This window comes from Botryllus schlosseri, chromosome 16, assembly GCF_051294905.1.
Source record: "Botryllus schlosseri isolate E-star chromosome 16, Bs_hap1, whole genome shotgun sequence".
Classification (NCBI taxonomy): domain Eukaryota; kingdom Metazoa; phylum Chordata; class Ascidiacea; order Stolidobranchia; family Styelidae; genus Botryllus; species Botryllus schlosseri.
Window position 1 is genome coordinate 3437890 of NC_137251.1, and position 16217 is coordinate 3454106.

A 16217-nucleotide genomic window follows, 5' to 3' on the forward strand; every position below is an offset into this window, starting at 1 on the left:
CCTTGACGTTATAGGCGAGACCGGGCAATGTATTCGTCGTCAGACAATTGCTACATTGATTGAGCAGAGTGTACAATGTGTTTCTATACTTGCTACCGATATTGCCTCATAAGCAAGTTATACAGTAGCCAACACCCCAATCGCATGGATTTGTTTATTATGATACAATAAACATATCAAATCCAGATGCATCCCGTACGCTTTTTTACATTAGACAACGATGTATTCTTTAAGACAATTTCATTGATTAGTTGAATAATCATCATTCGATAACAACCTACATGTATAGTGTATTTTGTCCTTGATGTTGTGTGATTGCGGGTCAAGCTCACAGCAGAAAGTGAGTAAATATTCACAAACGGAAAGGTGATATTTCGCGCGAACTTTTGCAACAAAGGAAGTACAATTTTTGAGATTGGCAAGGTGCATCCTCGTTCAGTGTTGATTTTGTTATGCTGCCAGGATCATGAATAGAGTGGTCCGAAGTTGAGATGCAAAGAATTTTAACCAAGACCGTGATAATGACGCGAAAAATTGTAATATATCAAAATGTTCCACAGTGCAGAACCTACCAAAGTTCGTTCGTGAACGTTAATCTTCAAATTTTTGAGGTTCGCACAAAGAACGCGAACGTGAACCTCACGTTCACACCATCCCTATTACACCTGTCACGTTCTACTGAAGTTTTGCAATGCGTAATCCAGTTTAAACCGGGTGATAACAAAGTCCCGAGGATCCGAGTCACAAGACAATTTTACTTTATAATTTTGACTAGAGTAAGCCAAGTCATTTTCAACTGACCACCGGGTCAAGTTCAAGACCAAGTATAAGCGAGAAAAGACTAAAGTCCTAGTTCAAGTCATAGTGTTCACTGTTCATTATTGAGTTCAAGTCAGGTTCAACTGACTTTACTGAAAGTCGTGGGTGATATCGAAGACCTATTGTTCTCACTTTTAATACGATTATTGATTATTCAAATGGATCAAAGAGTTTCCAGGCCTATTTTTCAAGCATCAGTCCTGATACAAGAGACTTGAAACAAGTCATGTGATTCGATCAAGTCATATGGATTACTCCAGTATTAGAGTAAACACACAAACTGACTCAAGTCGAGTCGAGTCATTATACATTTTTAAGAAAATGACTCGAATCGAGTCTACGAAAATTTGCTACTCGAATCCGACTCGAAAACTCGATTTTGGTGGGATTATTTTGAAAGAAATGCGACTTCCTGTTTGCTAGATTACATTATGCTATCAAATTCCACTACATTGTACCATTGAATTTCATCAACGTTTGTTTAAAAAGTCTGCTGGGCTTCCACATATCTCTGATCTTGAACCAGTTTTATAAGCTACTTTTAAACAGTTGGGTACAACATTTGCAGCGTTCTAAATTACGTTCTAATTTGTGAATCCGTTAAATCATTGGTGTTCTATAGCTTTAATTATTGTCTAAACCTCCAACCTCTTTCATTTATACAATAAACTTGAAATATAGTTGGCGGACAGACCGGAAAGTTGTTATTGACCCGCGGCTGCAAAGGACTGGTTCTAAGTCAGCACGCAAGGTTAATGAAAGAAACCGAAATCACTTAGCGCAAAGGGGGGACACACATTTTCGGTCTATCGTCAACAGGGGTGTGTCGCAAAAGGATTATGAATTACTCAGCTGGATGATTCACTCATCGCGTACGTTGTTGCTGAGATCGTCCATATTTCTCTTGATATCATCCACAAGTATTCGGAAGCACCCTGATCGTCCAAGTGCTAAGGCGAAATCGTCGCTCACGTCGCAGTAATTCCAGCAATTCGATTTCAGTATTCTGACACATTCCTTCCTATACCTGTAGCACCCATATGATTCAACACAATAGCGCACAACCCACAGCGAATATTTTGCTTGCATACTATTTATTGAAATATTGAGCCCAACGTAGAAAATTTTCTAGATTTCAACTTTTCCCGGGTTGAACCCCGCAAATACTAAATGTTCTTAGGAAAATTGCTTAACAGCATTTATAGGACGAGCTGATTGAGTTAAACGTCGGTCATAGGATCCTTACTGTAAAATAACTCACTCTGAATTTTCACTGTTCCTGGGCGATAGAGATTTCATGTACTTCGTGAATATTTTTCCGCCCTTGTTTGCAGCGATTTCATCTCCCAAAATTTTCCTGTGCTCCTGCGACACGAGAACGTCAATTATCTACATGTTACCAGGAGCAATTGTTGCGGTTTCAACCGTCTGCCGATGCTCGAAAAATAGCGCGTATAATCTCTCCAGACTCTCCTTGCTGGAAGCCGACATTACATTGTCTTCAGTGTCCTCTTCCAAATTTTCGTTCAGTTGATTCATGATCGTTGTTACTAAGGAAACTAAACATTCGGATTCTCGGTCAGGTTACAACATGAGATTAAAAGAGATCAAGTTGCAATACCGTTTACGTGAGTAATCGCATTCTACCACATTTTATGATAATATTAATATTAAACGCAGAGAAGCTATTTTGAGAATGATTTACGGAATTGAATGGGAGATTTTCGATGTTAAAAAGCAATCACATCCACGAATTCCTCAAGTTGAATAAGGAAAAATTGACAATTTTTTGTTCCAAACATCTCACATCTGTATACCTGCTTGTTCTGGATATTCAGCAAATATTCGTCTCCTTCTTGCTCCTTGCGCTTTCGCCATAGCAAGCATTTTTGCCGAAGGGATTGACAGGGCAAACGATTTACCTGAATAAAATGTGAATTAAAGTATCACTGGTACGTGTATACGGATTGTCCGGTCCACTGCAGTATTAGTAATTCAAGTGAGGACACGTAGGATTGGTATCGAATTATCGTCGTGTACGGTGCTGCAATATCAACGTAACAGATTTGCAAAGGTGGCCAATGACGTCAGCACTTATACTCGAGTAAAAGCAGATTTCCTGTCGTAGATGGTAAATTTCCATCAGATTACGAGTTCGAGTATAGAAATTCCATGTCAAGTCAAATTAAGCTCAAGTAAAACTAGAAAGACATGGTCTGAAAAGAACTCGGGTGAGTAGTTCGCAGACTGGGTCTGGGGTGGACAGTAGACCTACCCCTTTCGGAAATATAGGTAGCCAACAGATTTTTATCGATCTATACGTAATTGCTAAGAGGACTGTTACGTTGGTATCACTGCAAAATTGTCATGTCCCTGTGCACTTTCATCTTGTGTTCATACCGTGTTTCCATGCTGCGCCCTTTCACGTTTGTCCGCTCAGGTGGTCTCTGGCATATGATTATGATTATTGCTCAAGAAAGGTGTAGATTAGAACAGGCGTGGGAAACCTTTTGACGCTGTTGGTCGCATGAATTGGATTAATGCGGGGTACGTAATTAATTAAATAACGTAATAACAAAACTTTCAACTATACCATAGAAGAATGATTTCTTTGCGCGACGCACAATATGTTTTCTCAGGTTCAATATCTTGCTATAGGCAATTTTCATTTCAGTGTTTTCATCGGATAATCTGTAGCGGAGTCGACTCTGTAGCACAGCTTAGAAAACCCTATGTTCGTGAATAGGTTTTCCTGGAAGGGTTCGTCAGCAGTACACTCGGGCCCAAGGGCCCGAACCCGAAGGCCGATTTCAGCCTGACGTGAGCCCTATTTGACCACAAAAACGAGCGCACATTTTATATTGTAGATTGGTCGAGATTGTTCCGAGTCGGAGATATTTTTATCTGCGTTTGAAGAGGCTGTAGAACAGTAGGCTAGTTATCGAAGTGGCCGATTTTGAGATATAGGGACAGGGAGACGAAAAATATATAGAGGTAGGTTGGAGAAAGTGTTCAGTTCAGTCAATTATATTTTAATAACTGTTGGTATGGCGATAGTTAAGAAAGATCCAACCAGGTAAATTTGCTTTACATTACACCAGTATGGCTCTCAACGTATGGGTCGTAGGGTTGCATTTTAAAACAAACATGTTTAAAACAAGGCTCTTGTTTATCATATGTTTTTTTTAGCCATGGCGTCGGGAATATTCATTTGTGACGTCATAATCGATTGGTATTGACAATTGAAAACATAGGGTAAAAATAGCTCCTTTGACGAAATAGGCTTCCAACCCCTTATACAGACCAAAAATATTCTTAACCAGGACAACCTCCTCATGCAGCATTTTTGCGGTCGGCGGTCATTATCATCAGAACATTCATTCCGAACCAATAACCTGCTGAGCGGACTATTTCGAGGGTTCCAACCATTCCATATCGTATACGTCGGCTATATCGAGTGTAAATCGTCCGTAGACTCAAGACTATTTTTTTAAAACGCCAGAATTTTGGCAAAATTTCTTCGCGGTTCGCGCGGTCTTTCTTGTGTGGATTTTGTACTTTCTGAGACCAGTATATTGGCTACCATAGTGATCGGTACGCCCATAAAGGCAACAATATTGATAGCGTATACAACTGGTTGTCTGCATATTCTCTGTGCCATACAAGCCCGATACAACGAAACATGCTAACATTAGAAATCCATTTTTATGTGTACACAGCTCGGGTCGAGAGTTGTTGATGAGACTCAGATTTGGGTCGCGTTCTAAAAGTCAGAGAGCCATTGGATTACACCAGTTGAAGTATGCATTTAAAAAAATCTCAGCCGCAACAAACAGTTGAAGAAGTAGTACACAAACAACACTACTTGAGTAAGTGGAACGAGTAGATAAATCTACTTAGTACCACGGAGAAGTAGAATTAATTCGTTGCTGATGACCGACCTCAAGCCTTTAGGGTGGGATAAGCAAATGTAGAGCTTGATAAGGGGGCGGTGAGTCGAAAAAGTTTGGGAACCACTGGTTTAGATCAGCGTAATAACGCATTTCGACAAACTATTACTCGTTGCGGCATCCCTCCGAAGCGCCACTTTTCTCTTTGTTCGACAGTTGGCGCAATAAACAACTGGATTTCGAGTAAGAGGATACTCAGTTAGGTACCACCTAATAATTGCATACTATTGCTGTCACGTGGAAAGTGAGATCATATAGTTGTGATAAATGATTTTCTACTACAAAGCATGCAATCGAAGTCATAATCGCAGCAATATACATATTCATATTGAAATGAACCAGAATATTTTCGGCTGACACTCGTAAGGGTTAATCGTCAGCAACTAGTAGAGAATTGGAAAGAACATTGTATATCAACAATTGTATCACAAAATATGACGCCACTAACATGAAATTTCAAATAAGAGAGCGTTCAACGAATCGCTTGACCGATTTCAGACCATCGACGAAGTTGCGCCTCAATTTAACCTTTAAGCCTACACCGCATGGCATTCAATACCACTTGGGAATATAGACCATTAGACTAGCAACTAAGAAAACTGAATGCCAAATCTCAACAGTAATCCATCATCTGTTTACACTTTTTTGAATATTACATTGATAAAACCTGAATGCTGCAGAGGTGAAATGAGCAGAAAATTGCAATTTTCAAAATGATGTAACGTTTGACTCCGAAGTTCAATTTTCCTCGAATAAAGTTTGTTGTGTTCGAAATTAGCTCGTCTATGCATGCACTAAATATCATAAGATTTCGGAATGTGGTGGTTCCAACTTCAGTTGTCCGTGTTTGGAATAGCCCAGTGGACCCGTTGCTCTGTACCAGTGGTCGGGACCCAATGGCTCCCGAGTCATTTATGGCACTTTAACAAATTTTCAATGTTTTAACAATTTTATCAATGTTGCAGCAACTTGTTAGCTAATTTTCATTACGTCCAGAATAATCATTCTCGTGACAGTCTAAAATGTCTTTGAGAGGTCAAGCCAGTCGAGTATCCAGGGTCAGGGTCTCGTATACCCCTTTGTAAAATCCTAAAATTCGCAAATTCGATCTACCAGACATCGCGCGCCTCGAAATTTTGATCATAGAGAATAGCAGACATGGCGACGCTTTTATGTCAGCGCAGTTTTCAAATACATATTTTCTTCCTGATCTACGCTGAGAAATGAACTGCCTTGAAAGTGACATTCATCATTAGATATTCAAATTAAAAACAACGCCATAGATGTCTATGTTCTTGATTGGTAAGTAGCTTTCTAGTATCGAAGTTAAAATGTAGGTGTGTAGCGCAACGTTTTCTTAGCCCAGGAGTGCTTAAAGTATGGGTCGCGAAGGGTATAAAGTTTGGTCGCGAACGCCCAAAGCGATTGCTAAATTTCCTGCAACAACAAAATTTCTTCACGCTTCGCGCGAAATCCTGTGATTGCTTTGTATACCTGTACTGTACAGTGTACAGTGTACATGGTCACTGTATTCAGTGGGCCTAGGCAACAAGCGACACGCAGAAAAGTCCTTACTACAATGACGTGAAATTTAAAGATCTTCTTGGAGGTACAGAACTTCAATATACAATTGAATAGTATATTCATATGAAATGAACCCGGATGTTTTCGGCTGACACTTGCGTGATAATAAAAATTTACAGACCTTGGGTATTACCGAAATTGGTTTCATGTCATGATAAGATTTGTCTGATGTTGGTTTGGCTGGAAATGTTTAACGTAAGCGGGTAATACTCGAGGAGAGAAGAGGAAGGAAATAGCGCGCCCATAACTGTCGTACACGACTTTTTTAGTTGGCACAATTTAAAGAAATTGTTATGTTCTTGATCTTGTTTGAACAATAACTCAATACGACGAGGTTGCAATACGGAATCAGTATATTATACAGCAGAATAACTTTAGGCAGCGACATGATCCAGAGTGCAGTTAAACGAAAGGCCAGTAGACAACAGAACACAGGGTATAAATACAAAGCACGACACACGAGGAAATAATGATTGGCGGTAATTACTAATCCTAGACAAATAAGAAACAAACGATACCAACGTAAAATGCACGAACATAACAGAAATGAATCAATTTTATTCGCAATTGTGAAAAATCAGAATATCCCTAGTATCGCTTAACGCTGCCGGACACCGTTGGGATGATTTAGTCTAGGGGTGTGCAACGGTATTTCGAGGCCTCCCTTCCGCCCACGCCGGGACACTAGAAGATATGAGGTTTTAGCCTACATGTGGCTGCGGCCAAAATGCGGTGATAAAAATGCAGGATAAATGCGACAAAACCATGGCCCAAAATAACCGTTGCTGGCTGGCGCAAAACTTCAATATTGATATGCCCGGTCTTCGAAATGGTCGGCACCGAATACTCTCGACACTCTCGTCCTTGCAATCTCAGCCGTGCAGTACACATTTTGCCCCCGGAGGAAAATAATGCACCTCGATTTGAAGTCGCGTGCGTCACACATGTTTCATGGAACTGCATTGCGTACTAGGGATGGTGTGAACCTCCAAAAGGTTCAGGTTCGTGTGAATGCGAACCTTTTTAAAAGGTTCTGTGTGAACACGAACGTGAACCTCGTGACGTCACGGGACGTCGCATGGCTAATTCCAACCTAGCGATACCTAGCGATACCTAGCGACGACTCGGGCAACATTACGTCATAATGCGGCAATACATATCGACGTTTTAAACGTCACCAAATGTATCAACTTGGGCAATCAAATGATATAATAATCTCATAAAATCAATATCTTCCGTCGCTTTGCCAACAATTTTGACGAGGACTTACCAGGGAATATAAAGGAAGCAAGGGACACAGTTTATTTTTGTCCTTGATGTTCTTGCGGCATATACACCGACTCATGATATACATACACACGATCTGCGTATATGCGTACCGTGAGTAAATGATGTGCATATGCCGTCGGGCAAGGAAGATGCAGATATAGCCTTGTAGCAGTTTTGGGATGACTCGAGTCATGACTTGACTCAAGTCAGACTCGAGTCACATTTTTCGTATGACAGGTCGGAAAATTTATTCGACGTCTGAGTATTGCTACATTGATATTGAGGCGAGTGTGAAACGGGTTTCTATACTTGCTACCGATATTACCCCGTTAACAAGTTATACAGCAGTAGCCAACACCTCAATCGCACCGATTTGGTTTTAATGATCCAGTAAACATATGAAGTCAAGATTGACCCGATACGCCTGCTAGATTGATTAGTTAGAGAGTCAATAAATATTTACAAACGGAAAGTTGGATATTTCGAGCAAACTGTTGCAACAAACCAAGTAAAACTTTTGAGATTGTCAAGGTACATGCTCGTTTAGTGTTGATTTTTTTATGCCTATGGCGCCATGTATAGAGTGGCCTGCAGTTGAAATGCAATAAATTTGAACCAACGATGTTGTAATGAAGTGAAAATTGTAATATATGAAAAAGGTTCACAGTGCAGAACCTACCAAGGTTCTGTTGTGAACGCGAACCTCTAAATTTCCGAGGTTCACACACAGAACGCGAACGTGAACCTCACGTTCACACCATCCCTATTGCGTACCACTGGTTGTATAGGCACATTCTCTATTTCATACACGCCAGTAATTTCGTGGCATACTGACATAAAAAATGCATTCATGTCGATGCATGAGGCTTGGGTCGCGAGATGAAATAAAACCCAGATTTTTGTTGCACTCTTAAAAGTTTAAGAACCCCTGTAAGCTAGCTGAATAATGGAGAAGTCGATCAAGCTTTAGATATTAGGAATCCGTGTGACATAAAAATTCGTTCAGTATCAGTGATTATGAATTCTAAGTTATTTTCGATGAGTAGCCCTATCACATGTGATGCTTGACCCGTCTGTGTCTCACGTGTGCATTACGTCTCCTTTCGCGCTTTATCTTCCAACAATAAATTTGAAAATTGCTTGATTTTGGGAGTAAAAATGTTCAAAATCTAGTCATAAGCATCGATAAAAAATACCAATAATCATTGAAGGTTTCAATGTATGTATGTACTGCTATAGTGATCATGTTTGGCTCCATCGCCTACACAAGTGAGCAGAGAAAATACGGCGCACACTGCGAATTCCATACCAGTGCGTCAAGAATTTTCAATTGTGACGTAACATTTTTTTGTGCCCGCTGGGATAATAACTTCGTTACATGTTGTTATTTCGTGACCTCCCGTCTGCTATGTGAAAAGATATTGAAATCGCCAAAGCGAACTAAACTAAAAGACACTCACGATTCCCCATTGGCATTTCTCCAGTGGCAAATATTACTTATGGACAATTGGACATCGTGATTTTCGGTCAACATAAGGGCAGTCTTTTTCGCCAAGGTTTTCTCGCTGTCGAGCTATTTTTAGGGCGGGCAAAATCGAGTACCTGAGTGATTCGAATCTGAATCTTGCGTTATGCTTCGAGTCGAGTATTCGAGTATTACACACATTACGACGTCAAAACAAAATGTAATATGTCAAAGTATAATTATGTACCTTTTGTGCCACTGCAAAGAATATAATGCCTGTTATCCATCGCCATCACATTACAGATACTTTGGTACTTCTTCGACCCTGCCGATTTCATTGCACTTTGTGACAATGTTGTGGGAGGATCATGACTTTGGAAATGTTTTTCCAGCAACGGTCGTAGCTTTGTACTATATGTTTTGTATGCTGCGATACGCCCGATTAAGATTTCAAGGCTTCCACAATGGAAAATGATATCGAAACCATAATTCTCGTTGATAAAATAACTTTCAGTAGCGAGGAGCGTATATTTTTAGTACTCGAAAAAGTCGTCTTCTGCTACTCGACTCGACTCATTAAATTACTCGAATCATTGTGCCCTACCCCTAGCTCTTCCCATTTACTTATTTAATTTGATCAGCAGTTGCAATTGCAGTGCCTTCTCGGAATCTCGTGTTGGCCTAAACTTCATATATCTTGGTACGCCGTGGCTGACGCCGAAATGCCCAATTCTAACGACCATTGTTCTCTAAATCGCCCATAGCGCGAGTAAAATTTGAAGGAAGTTGCATAAATTGTCAAAGAAATACTTTATAATCTATGTTCATTCACGAACTAATTTTGAGCGCCCTTCGAGCACGCCCAGCCATTGGGGGTTTGGGGAGCGGTCGTTACGATCCCGGGGATACTATCAAGCTTCTCGTTTTAGTAGCTGGTTTCCAAAAAGTGTGTAGCTTGCCGAAATGGCCTTGTTGTTGATCAAAGCTTGCAATAATTCCGAAATTCGCCTTCCCTTGATCGAGTGTATGTCTTCGTGTTTTTGTCGTAGAACCGACTCAAATTATACTCTTTAAACACGGCAACGTTCTTGGCTCAAACTACTGAAAAGACGGGTGATAAACAAATATTCATTCCTCCGAACATTCTTTGAATTTCGACTTTCGGCTTTTTTTTGACATCCTTTATGGGGGGTGATATACTTATAGAAATCTCGGTCACTGAATGAGTTGTTTTACGAATTAGGGATGATCTGGAAACGCATCACGTAACAATTTGAAACACAGACCGTGTAATGCGAAACGTGACAAGGGCAACAAAGAAGGTTTCGTGAATTCCTGTGACTTCAAATGTGACGGCATAATTTGCTACATTGACTTTATCTTGAATCTGGATTAGGCACGTGAGGTACGTAGAGGGTGATTAATCGCGGCATGTTAATTAACAGATTTGATAGTAAACGAATTTCCGGTTCAGTTTAAACATCCTGTGGTTTTAGCCCGCGCAGCAACATTAAAAAGTTGGTTTTATATTTTCAATTTCAAGCAACCTTTCACGGGCCGCACTTTGCCGAGGTCTGATCTATAAGTTATTCGGCGCCGAGCGTGTGTATTACGGGTATGCGTTAACACATAGCACTTACAGTAACTTGTAGTTTTCCTCGTGGATGGATTTTTATTACGCTCCTGACACTTAAATCTTTAAAGTGATTGACGTCCGTAAGTTATAGTAGGTGGCACTTTAGAATGACGCTTCGACTCACCACACAGGGTTCGCATTCCTCAGAGGTCGTGTTTTCATCTATTTTATAAAATGAGCTAAAATATCCGAAAATGAGCCGCCGATAGCATCCGCTTAATTGGCATTCTTGTAATAGTCATTGTTATTTAATTTTCATCTTCGCGACCCCAGAGAACAGGCAAACGCATTGGGGTCGCGACCCCTAGTTTGGTAACCCCTGGTTTAGGGATTTACAACCTGCGGGTAAGGGATTATTAGATGAATACATTCAGCGCTAATATTTGCCGTGCCTGGGCATGACGTTTCGGATAGCATGCGGCTACGTGGAGTGCACTGCCACAAAATCGGTGGTGATCAGACCTTGAGGGAGGGGGGGATTTATTTCGTCAACCGATGACGCCAAAAACACATAACACGTATTGTTTATCGGTATTGACTCTTGGTGGACACCTTTGATATTGTTATGCCAGGACGCCGAATCGGTCGGGATCGAATAGTCCTGTCTTTGGAATTCGAGATCCGACCAAGCACCCCAATTTGAAACCACGTGTGTTTCTAAAAATAAGGTTTCTTTTAGCTGGGTCTTGTAGGGATACATGTGAGCGATTCCAATATATTTCAAGCAGCGTCAAACTTTACCGGAAGTCGCGAAATAACAACACTGTTCAACAAAGTAATTATTACACTGGTCAACAAAATGAATTTTTTTCGGGCAGAACATCTGAGAGCCGTATCTGGGGTTTTTGAGGTTGCTGATTACGAATATCACATTAGTTTTTTTCGAATTGGCTCTTTGTCAGAAGATATTCATACCCCTAAAAAAGCCCAAAATTACCGTATTTACCCTTAAATATTTCACTTGCTATTAAGAAAATCGTAGTTTTTTCTAATTTTATACTGCGTTTAAATAGATAATTAACTATGAAGAACCCTCATGGCGTTCTATCAATATTAAGATGACATGATGCGAAATATTTGTTTGTCGAAAAAGCAGTTTGTGAAGCCTAAAAATTGTACTTTTGCACAACTTCTGTGTCAATTGGTCATTCTACCAAGATTAAAGAGGAGTATAAAACTATAAAATTTGTACTTGAAAAGCTTAACTGCAGTACTCAAATGCGTCTCATTTCTCTTGACTGGTAAATGGATAATTTTTCCGCTGAGTCAGCAAAGTGGGTATACCTAGTAACCCTAACAAACGAGAAGCTTAAATATGGTATCTGGTGTATTCGAATTGGAATGAAAGATTGCAATTTCACATTGGGAAGGAGTTTACTACGTGTAATTTCTCCTAAGATGTAGTAAATAAAACCTTTTAGATGATCACAAAGCACCCAATTACGAACAGTTGGTCCGAAAATTTGTAGCTGCATTTCGAAATCTTGACCACAAACATGAGCATAAAAGTTCACTTCCTGTTCAGTCATCTTTTTTTTTTTTTTTTTTTTTTAGGGGTCTGGAGGGGCCACAGCCAACCTCCCCCCGTGGGGGTGACTACAGCTGAGATATTCCACCCAGCTGTAGGCACTCCCCGATGGTATAGGGTTGCTAAGTGTCGAAAGGACACGAAGAACCCGTTACTTCGGTTCGTCTTTTTTTCTTCTTCTGAGTTCTCTTCGGGTATACGGTGCGACCAACAGGGGTTTTTCGGGAAAAAACCGGAGTGCCCGGCGAAAAAACCCAGCCCTGTTGGCTCCAAAGAGCTGGCACAAGCAGGCTTTGGCTGGGGGCGTCTGTGGAGGCTTGTCCCGCCGCTACCATACTTGTGCCTGGGATACTTGGCCAGTCAAGCTGACGAGATCCCGTGTCGGAGCATGAAGGCCTGACGGCCATACTTCTCCTAGGTGTGAGAGTGCTTGGAGAGTCTGGTTCAATATTAAGGGTCAACACATCGCAAGGGCTGCAATATATCGCCCGCATTGGGAACCACTGGTCTACAGTCTTACATCAATCCACTATTCATCGACTGAAGATAGGCTAGTCAAATTGTCATAGTCGTACCTCTCTTAGATCTTTCTGAGCTCGTCGCCTCATTCCGTTGCGAAGAGCCAATCAACGTTACGCGACTGCGATTCGGAGTTGCGATATCAACCGTGCTTCTGCTTGGGGATGAGCCCATCTCATTCCGTGACCGTGTCAGGACAGTGAAAGTCGAGAATACGGAATGATCTAGTACTGAGACTATGCGATTCGACAAGACAATGACACACGTAGGACATGCATATTATATTCGTTGTCTCCTGAGATTGACGTCTCAAAGTTGAATAAATATCGAAATTTGAGGAAGTGGTTATTGACAAAACGTATAGCTGAATTTCAATACGTGAGAATACGATAGCCACCGTTCATGTTAGGAGGTACGTCTGTACAATGGAATTAATTGTGGCTCGCTTCGATGCTCATCTCAAGGACGCTACAAATTAACGCCTGATAGTATCTATTTACATCATGTTCGCAGCCTTCAACGCGACTTTATTTGTAGGTTGTTTTGATGTTTTTCAGCAAAAACGTTTTCAAATTATGGAAATTTATTTTTCAATTTATTTGATGATACATTATCGCTAAGCGACCGAGCCGCCACCTTGAAAATATCTGTTTCGGTAATTTGAGAAATGAATGTTTGACAAAGCGCATTGACCAAATTCGATATTCGAGAATACGATATCCATTGTTCAATTTGGGAGGTACGGTTACACAAAGGAACTGTGGATATTTCGGAGGTCATCTCAAGGATACTGAATATTAACACATACTAATTTATTCGAACGAGATTTTGTTATCACCAACGCGCACATATATACGTATGGATTATTATGATAATAATTATTTGAACTTTTCCAATATATGAGAATAATAACTTTGTATTATTTCCCAAGATTAAAATGAAAATCATTTGCACACAGATGCTATTGCTATACAATTTGTTTATTGTTATTTTCTATGTCCTTTGGTGTTCTTGATGAACTACTATACAGTAAAAATATAACATCTAAAAGTGCAATATTTGAGTTGAATTAGATTTTCCTTTACTTTTTTAATTGATGGAATTATCAATTAGGAATGGTGTGAACGTGAGGTTCACGTTCACTAACGAACCTTGGTAGGTTCTGCACTGTGAGGTGAGCACTTCCCAATGTAAGCGCTGAGTCGACTAAGAAACAGAGATACGTTTCTATTACTCTACTACTACTACGACAACGTAAACCGTGATCATTTCGTTTGCGGTCAATTTATTTGCGATGTAACAATGGAGGACCAGTGAAATGTACAATAAGTGAATGCCTAGTTCATGGAAAACTGAACCCATTCCATGGCCTAGTTGCTCTCACAAGTGTCAGCGCCGTATCGCGAATAATCTGAACGTAGACATGATACAAGGATTTAGTCGACACAGTTTGCTTATTGATGACTTGAAATTGACTCGAAAATTTTGCTCCGAGTCACGAGTCAATCCACATTTTTGAAGCGTCGAGTCAAGTCAAGTCAAGTCATTTTTGCAAAGTGACTCGAGTCAAGTCAAGTCATACGAAAAAGTTGACTCGAGTCATCCCAACACTGCTGTAGCCAACACCTCAGTCGCACTGATTTGGTTTTAATGATACAGTAAACATATGGAGTCAAGATTGACGCCGTACGCCCGCTATAGATTTGTTACATAAAATAAATGATATCAATCTTATTGATTGGTAGAATATGCATCATTCGCTGACTACATGTAGTGTAGTGAGAATGTCAAGGTGCATGCTCGTTTTGTGTTGATTTTTTATGCTGCCAGCCCCATGCATAGAGTGGCCCGCGGTTAAAATGCAATAAATTTGAACCGAAGATCTCATAATGAAGTAAAATTGTAATATATGAAAAAGGTTCACAGTGCAGAACCTACCAAGGTTCTGTTGTGAACGCGAACCTTTAAATTTTCGAGGTTCACACACAGAACGCGAACGTGAACCTCAGGTTCATACCATCCCTAATTTTCACACTTTAGTCACCAGCAAGAACAAAATCGCTGGAATTGACACCCAATTCCGAGAAGGCAAAAAATCCGCACACAGAGTTCAGATTCTTATGGAAAATAGATCAAAAAGTAGTTATTCACAGAAGTGAAAGCGTGATATGAAACCCTTATGTACAGGCTACATGATAGATATAGTAGTTAAACAAAAATATCATTCAAATGTCTGTGGTCGCATTGCTGTGTCTCTTCTGACAAAGAAGGTTTCCAGCTTCCAGAAAAAGCAAACTGGCGATTCAATAATATTGAAGTTAATTCCAATGTCCGCATATGAGGGTAAATCTCTTGTATTCTTCACAACGCATATGCAGGGCTACTTCCAGATCATGACTGAAACATTATAGCCAGGAAGCATAGAAATATACTAACTTCACATCGCCGTTAGAGCCATGTTTCTGAGGTTTACAACTGTACTCAACCGTTTTGAGTTCAACTCGGTTCAACCCATTTTTCAACTCTGCTCGAGTGATATAGAATGGCTCGCATTCATATTATGGTAACTTTTCTCAGTCCTAACAGTTTCTGGCCCTCTTCCAAGTATCAGGACTGATAGACGAAATATCAATAATGTGGTTTCTTTACTGTTCTCCGAAGTTAAAATGAAATGTCTATATTGGCACGATAACTCGAGTAGGGGAGATGTGGTACCGATGAGACAGTGGGGCCGAATATACTTGAAAAATTCTCTGTTATAATCCAATGATTACAGTACGCGAGTTTATCTACAATTGCAGGCTGGCAGAATCTTTCCTCGCGTGCAAAATAAAACTTCGACCTGCGTGAGTTATGGGCAGGCCGTGTTATTTTTGGCATTTCAGGAGCCAGATGCCAAAACTGCAAAAAATAAAAATTTGAAAATGCCAAAAATAAGCAATTTTTGGCATATGCGAAAAATAACACGGCCTGCCAAATAGTGTATTTCGTTCATAGTGCTGTGTTAACAGGACCGCGTTACAAGCGAGAAGAGCGTTTGTGAAAGGCAGGTTTCTTAATCTGCGTCCAGCCCACCCATTAGGGGTGAAAGCATGGTGTCATAAATGGTGTGGGCACACCGAGATTGAACGGCTGACTGCATTTGGTTTACGTCAAACTTTCCATTTGTCCAAAGGCAATTTTACGACCATTTTTGACCGGGTTGTCGAGCGCTAAATTTGATACAACGGGTATCAATGAGAAGCTGCCGCAGTACTGATTATTAAAATATAAATTATATTCTGCTCATGGAACCCCCAAAATCAACCACGATTTTTGCATTGTGATCGAGTTGATCATTGTGACGCAACAAACTGTCTGGCTATTTATGAGGTGAATAGTAGGGATGGTGTGAACGTGAGGTTCACGTTCGCGTTCTGTGTGTGAACCTCGGAAAATTTGAGGTTC

General features: G+C 40.4%; 2 protein-coding genes and 1 long non-coding RNA gene across 4 annotated transcripts in view; 1 reads left to right on the forward strand and 2 right to left on the reverse strand.

The window, feature by feature from the left end:
* Positions 1 to 13052, reverse strand: part of LOC145458605 (uncharacterized) — a 42949-nt gene extending 29897 nt beyond the window's left edge. The window contains exons 1-5 of the mRNA XM_080337022.1: positions 12827 to 13052; positions 2637 to 2741; positions 2245 to 2378; positions 2081 to 2184; positions 1696 to 1846 (exon numbers count right to left, since the gene is read on the reverse strand). Coding sequence (XP_080193148.1) covers positions 1696 to 1846; positions 2081 to 2184; positions 2245 to 2378; positions 2637 to 2741; positions 12827 to 12944 — 612 coding nt within the window. The 5' untranslated portion in view covers positions 12945 to 13052. The remainder of the gene's footprint in view (positions 1 to 1695; positions 1847 to 2080; positions 2185 to 2244; positions 2379 to 2636; positions 2742 to 12826) is intronic.
* LOC145458607 (S-adenosylmethionine synthase-like) overlaps positions 1 to 16217 on the reverse strand; it is a 178678-nt gene that overhangs the window by 58697 nt on the left and 103764 nt on the right. The gene's annotated exons all lie outside the window — the stretch shown is intronic.
* LOC145458615 (uncharacterized) overlaps positions 1 to 16217 on the forward strand; it is a 361279-nt gene that overhangs the window by 1385 nt on the left and 343677 nt on the right. The gene's annotated exons all lie outside the window — the stretch shown is intronic.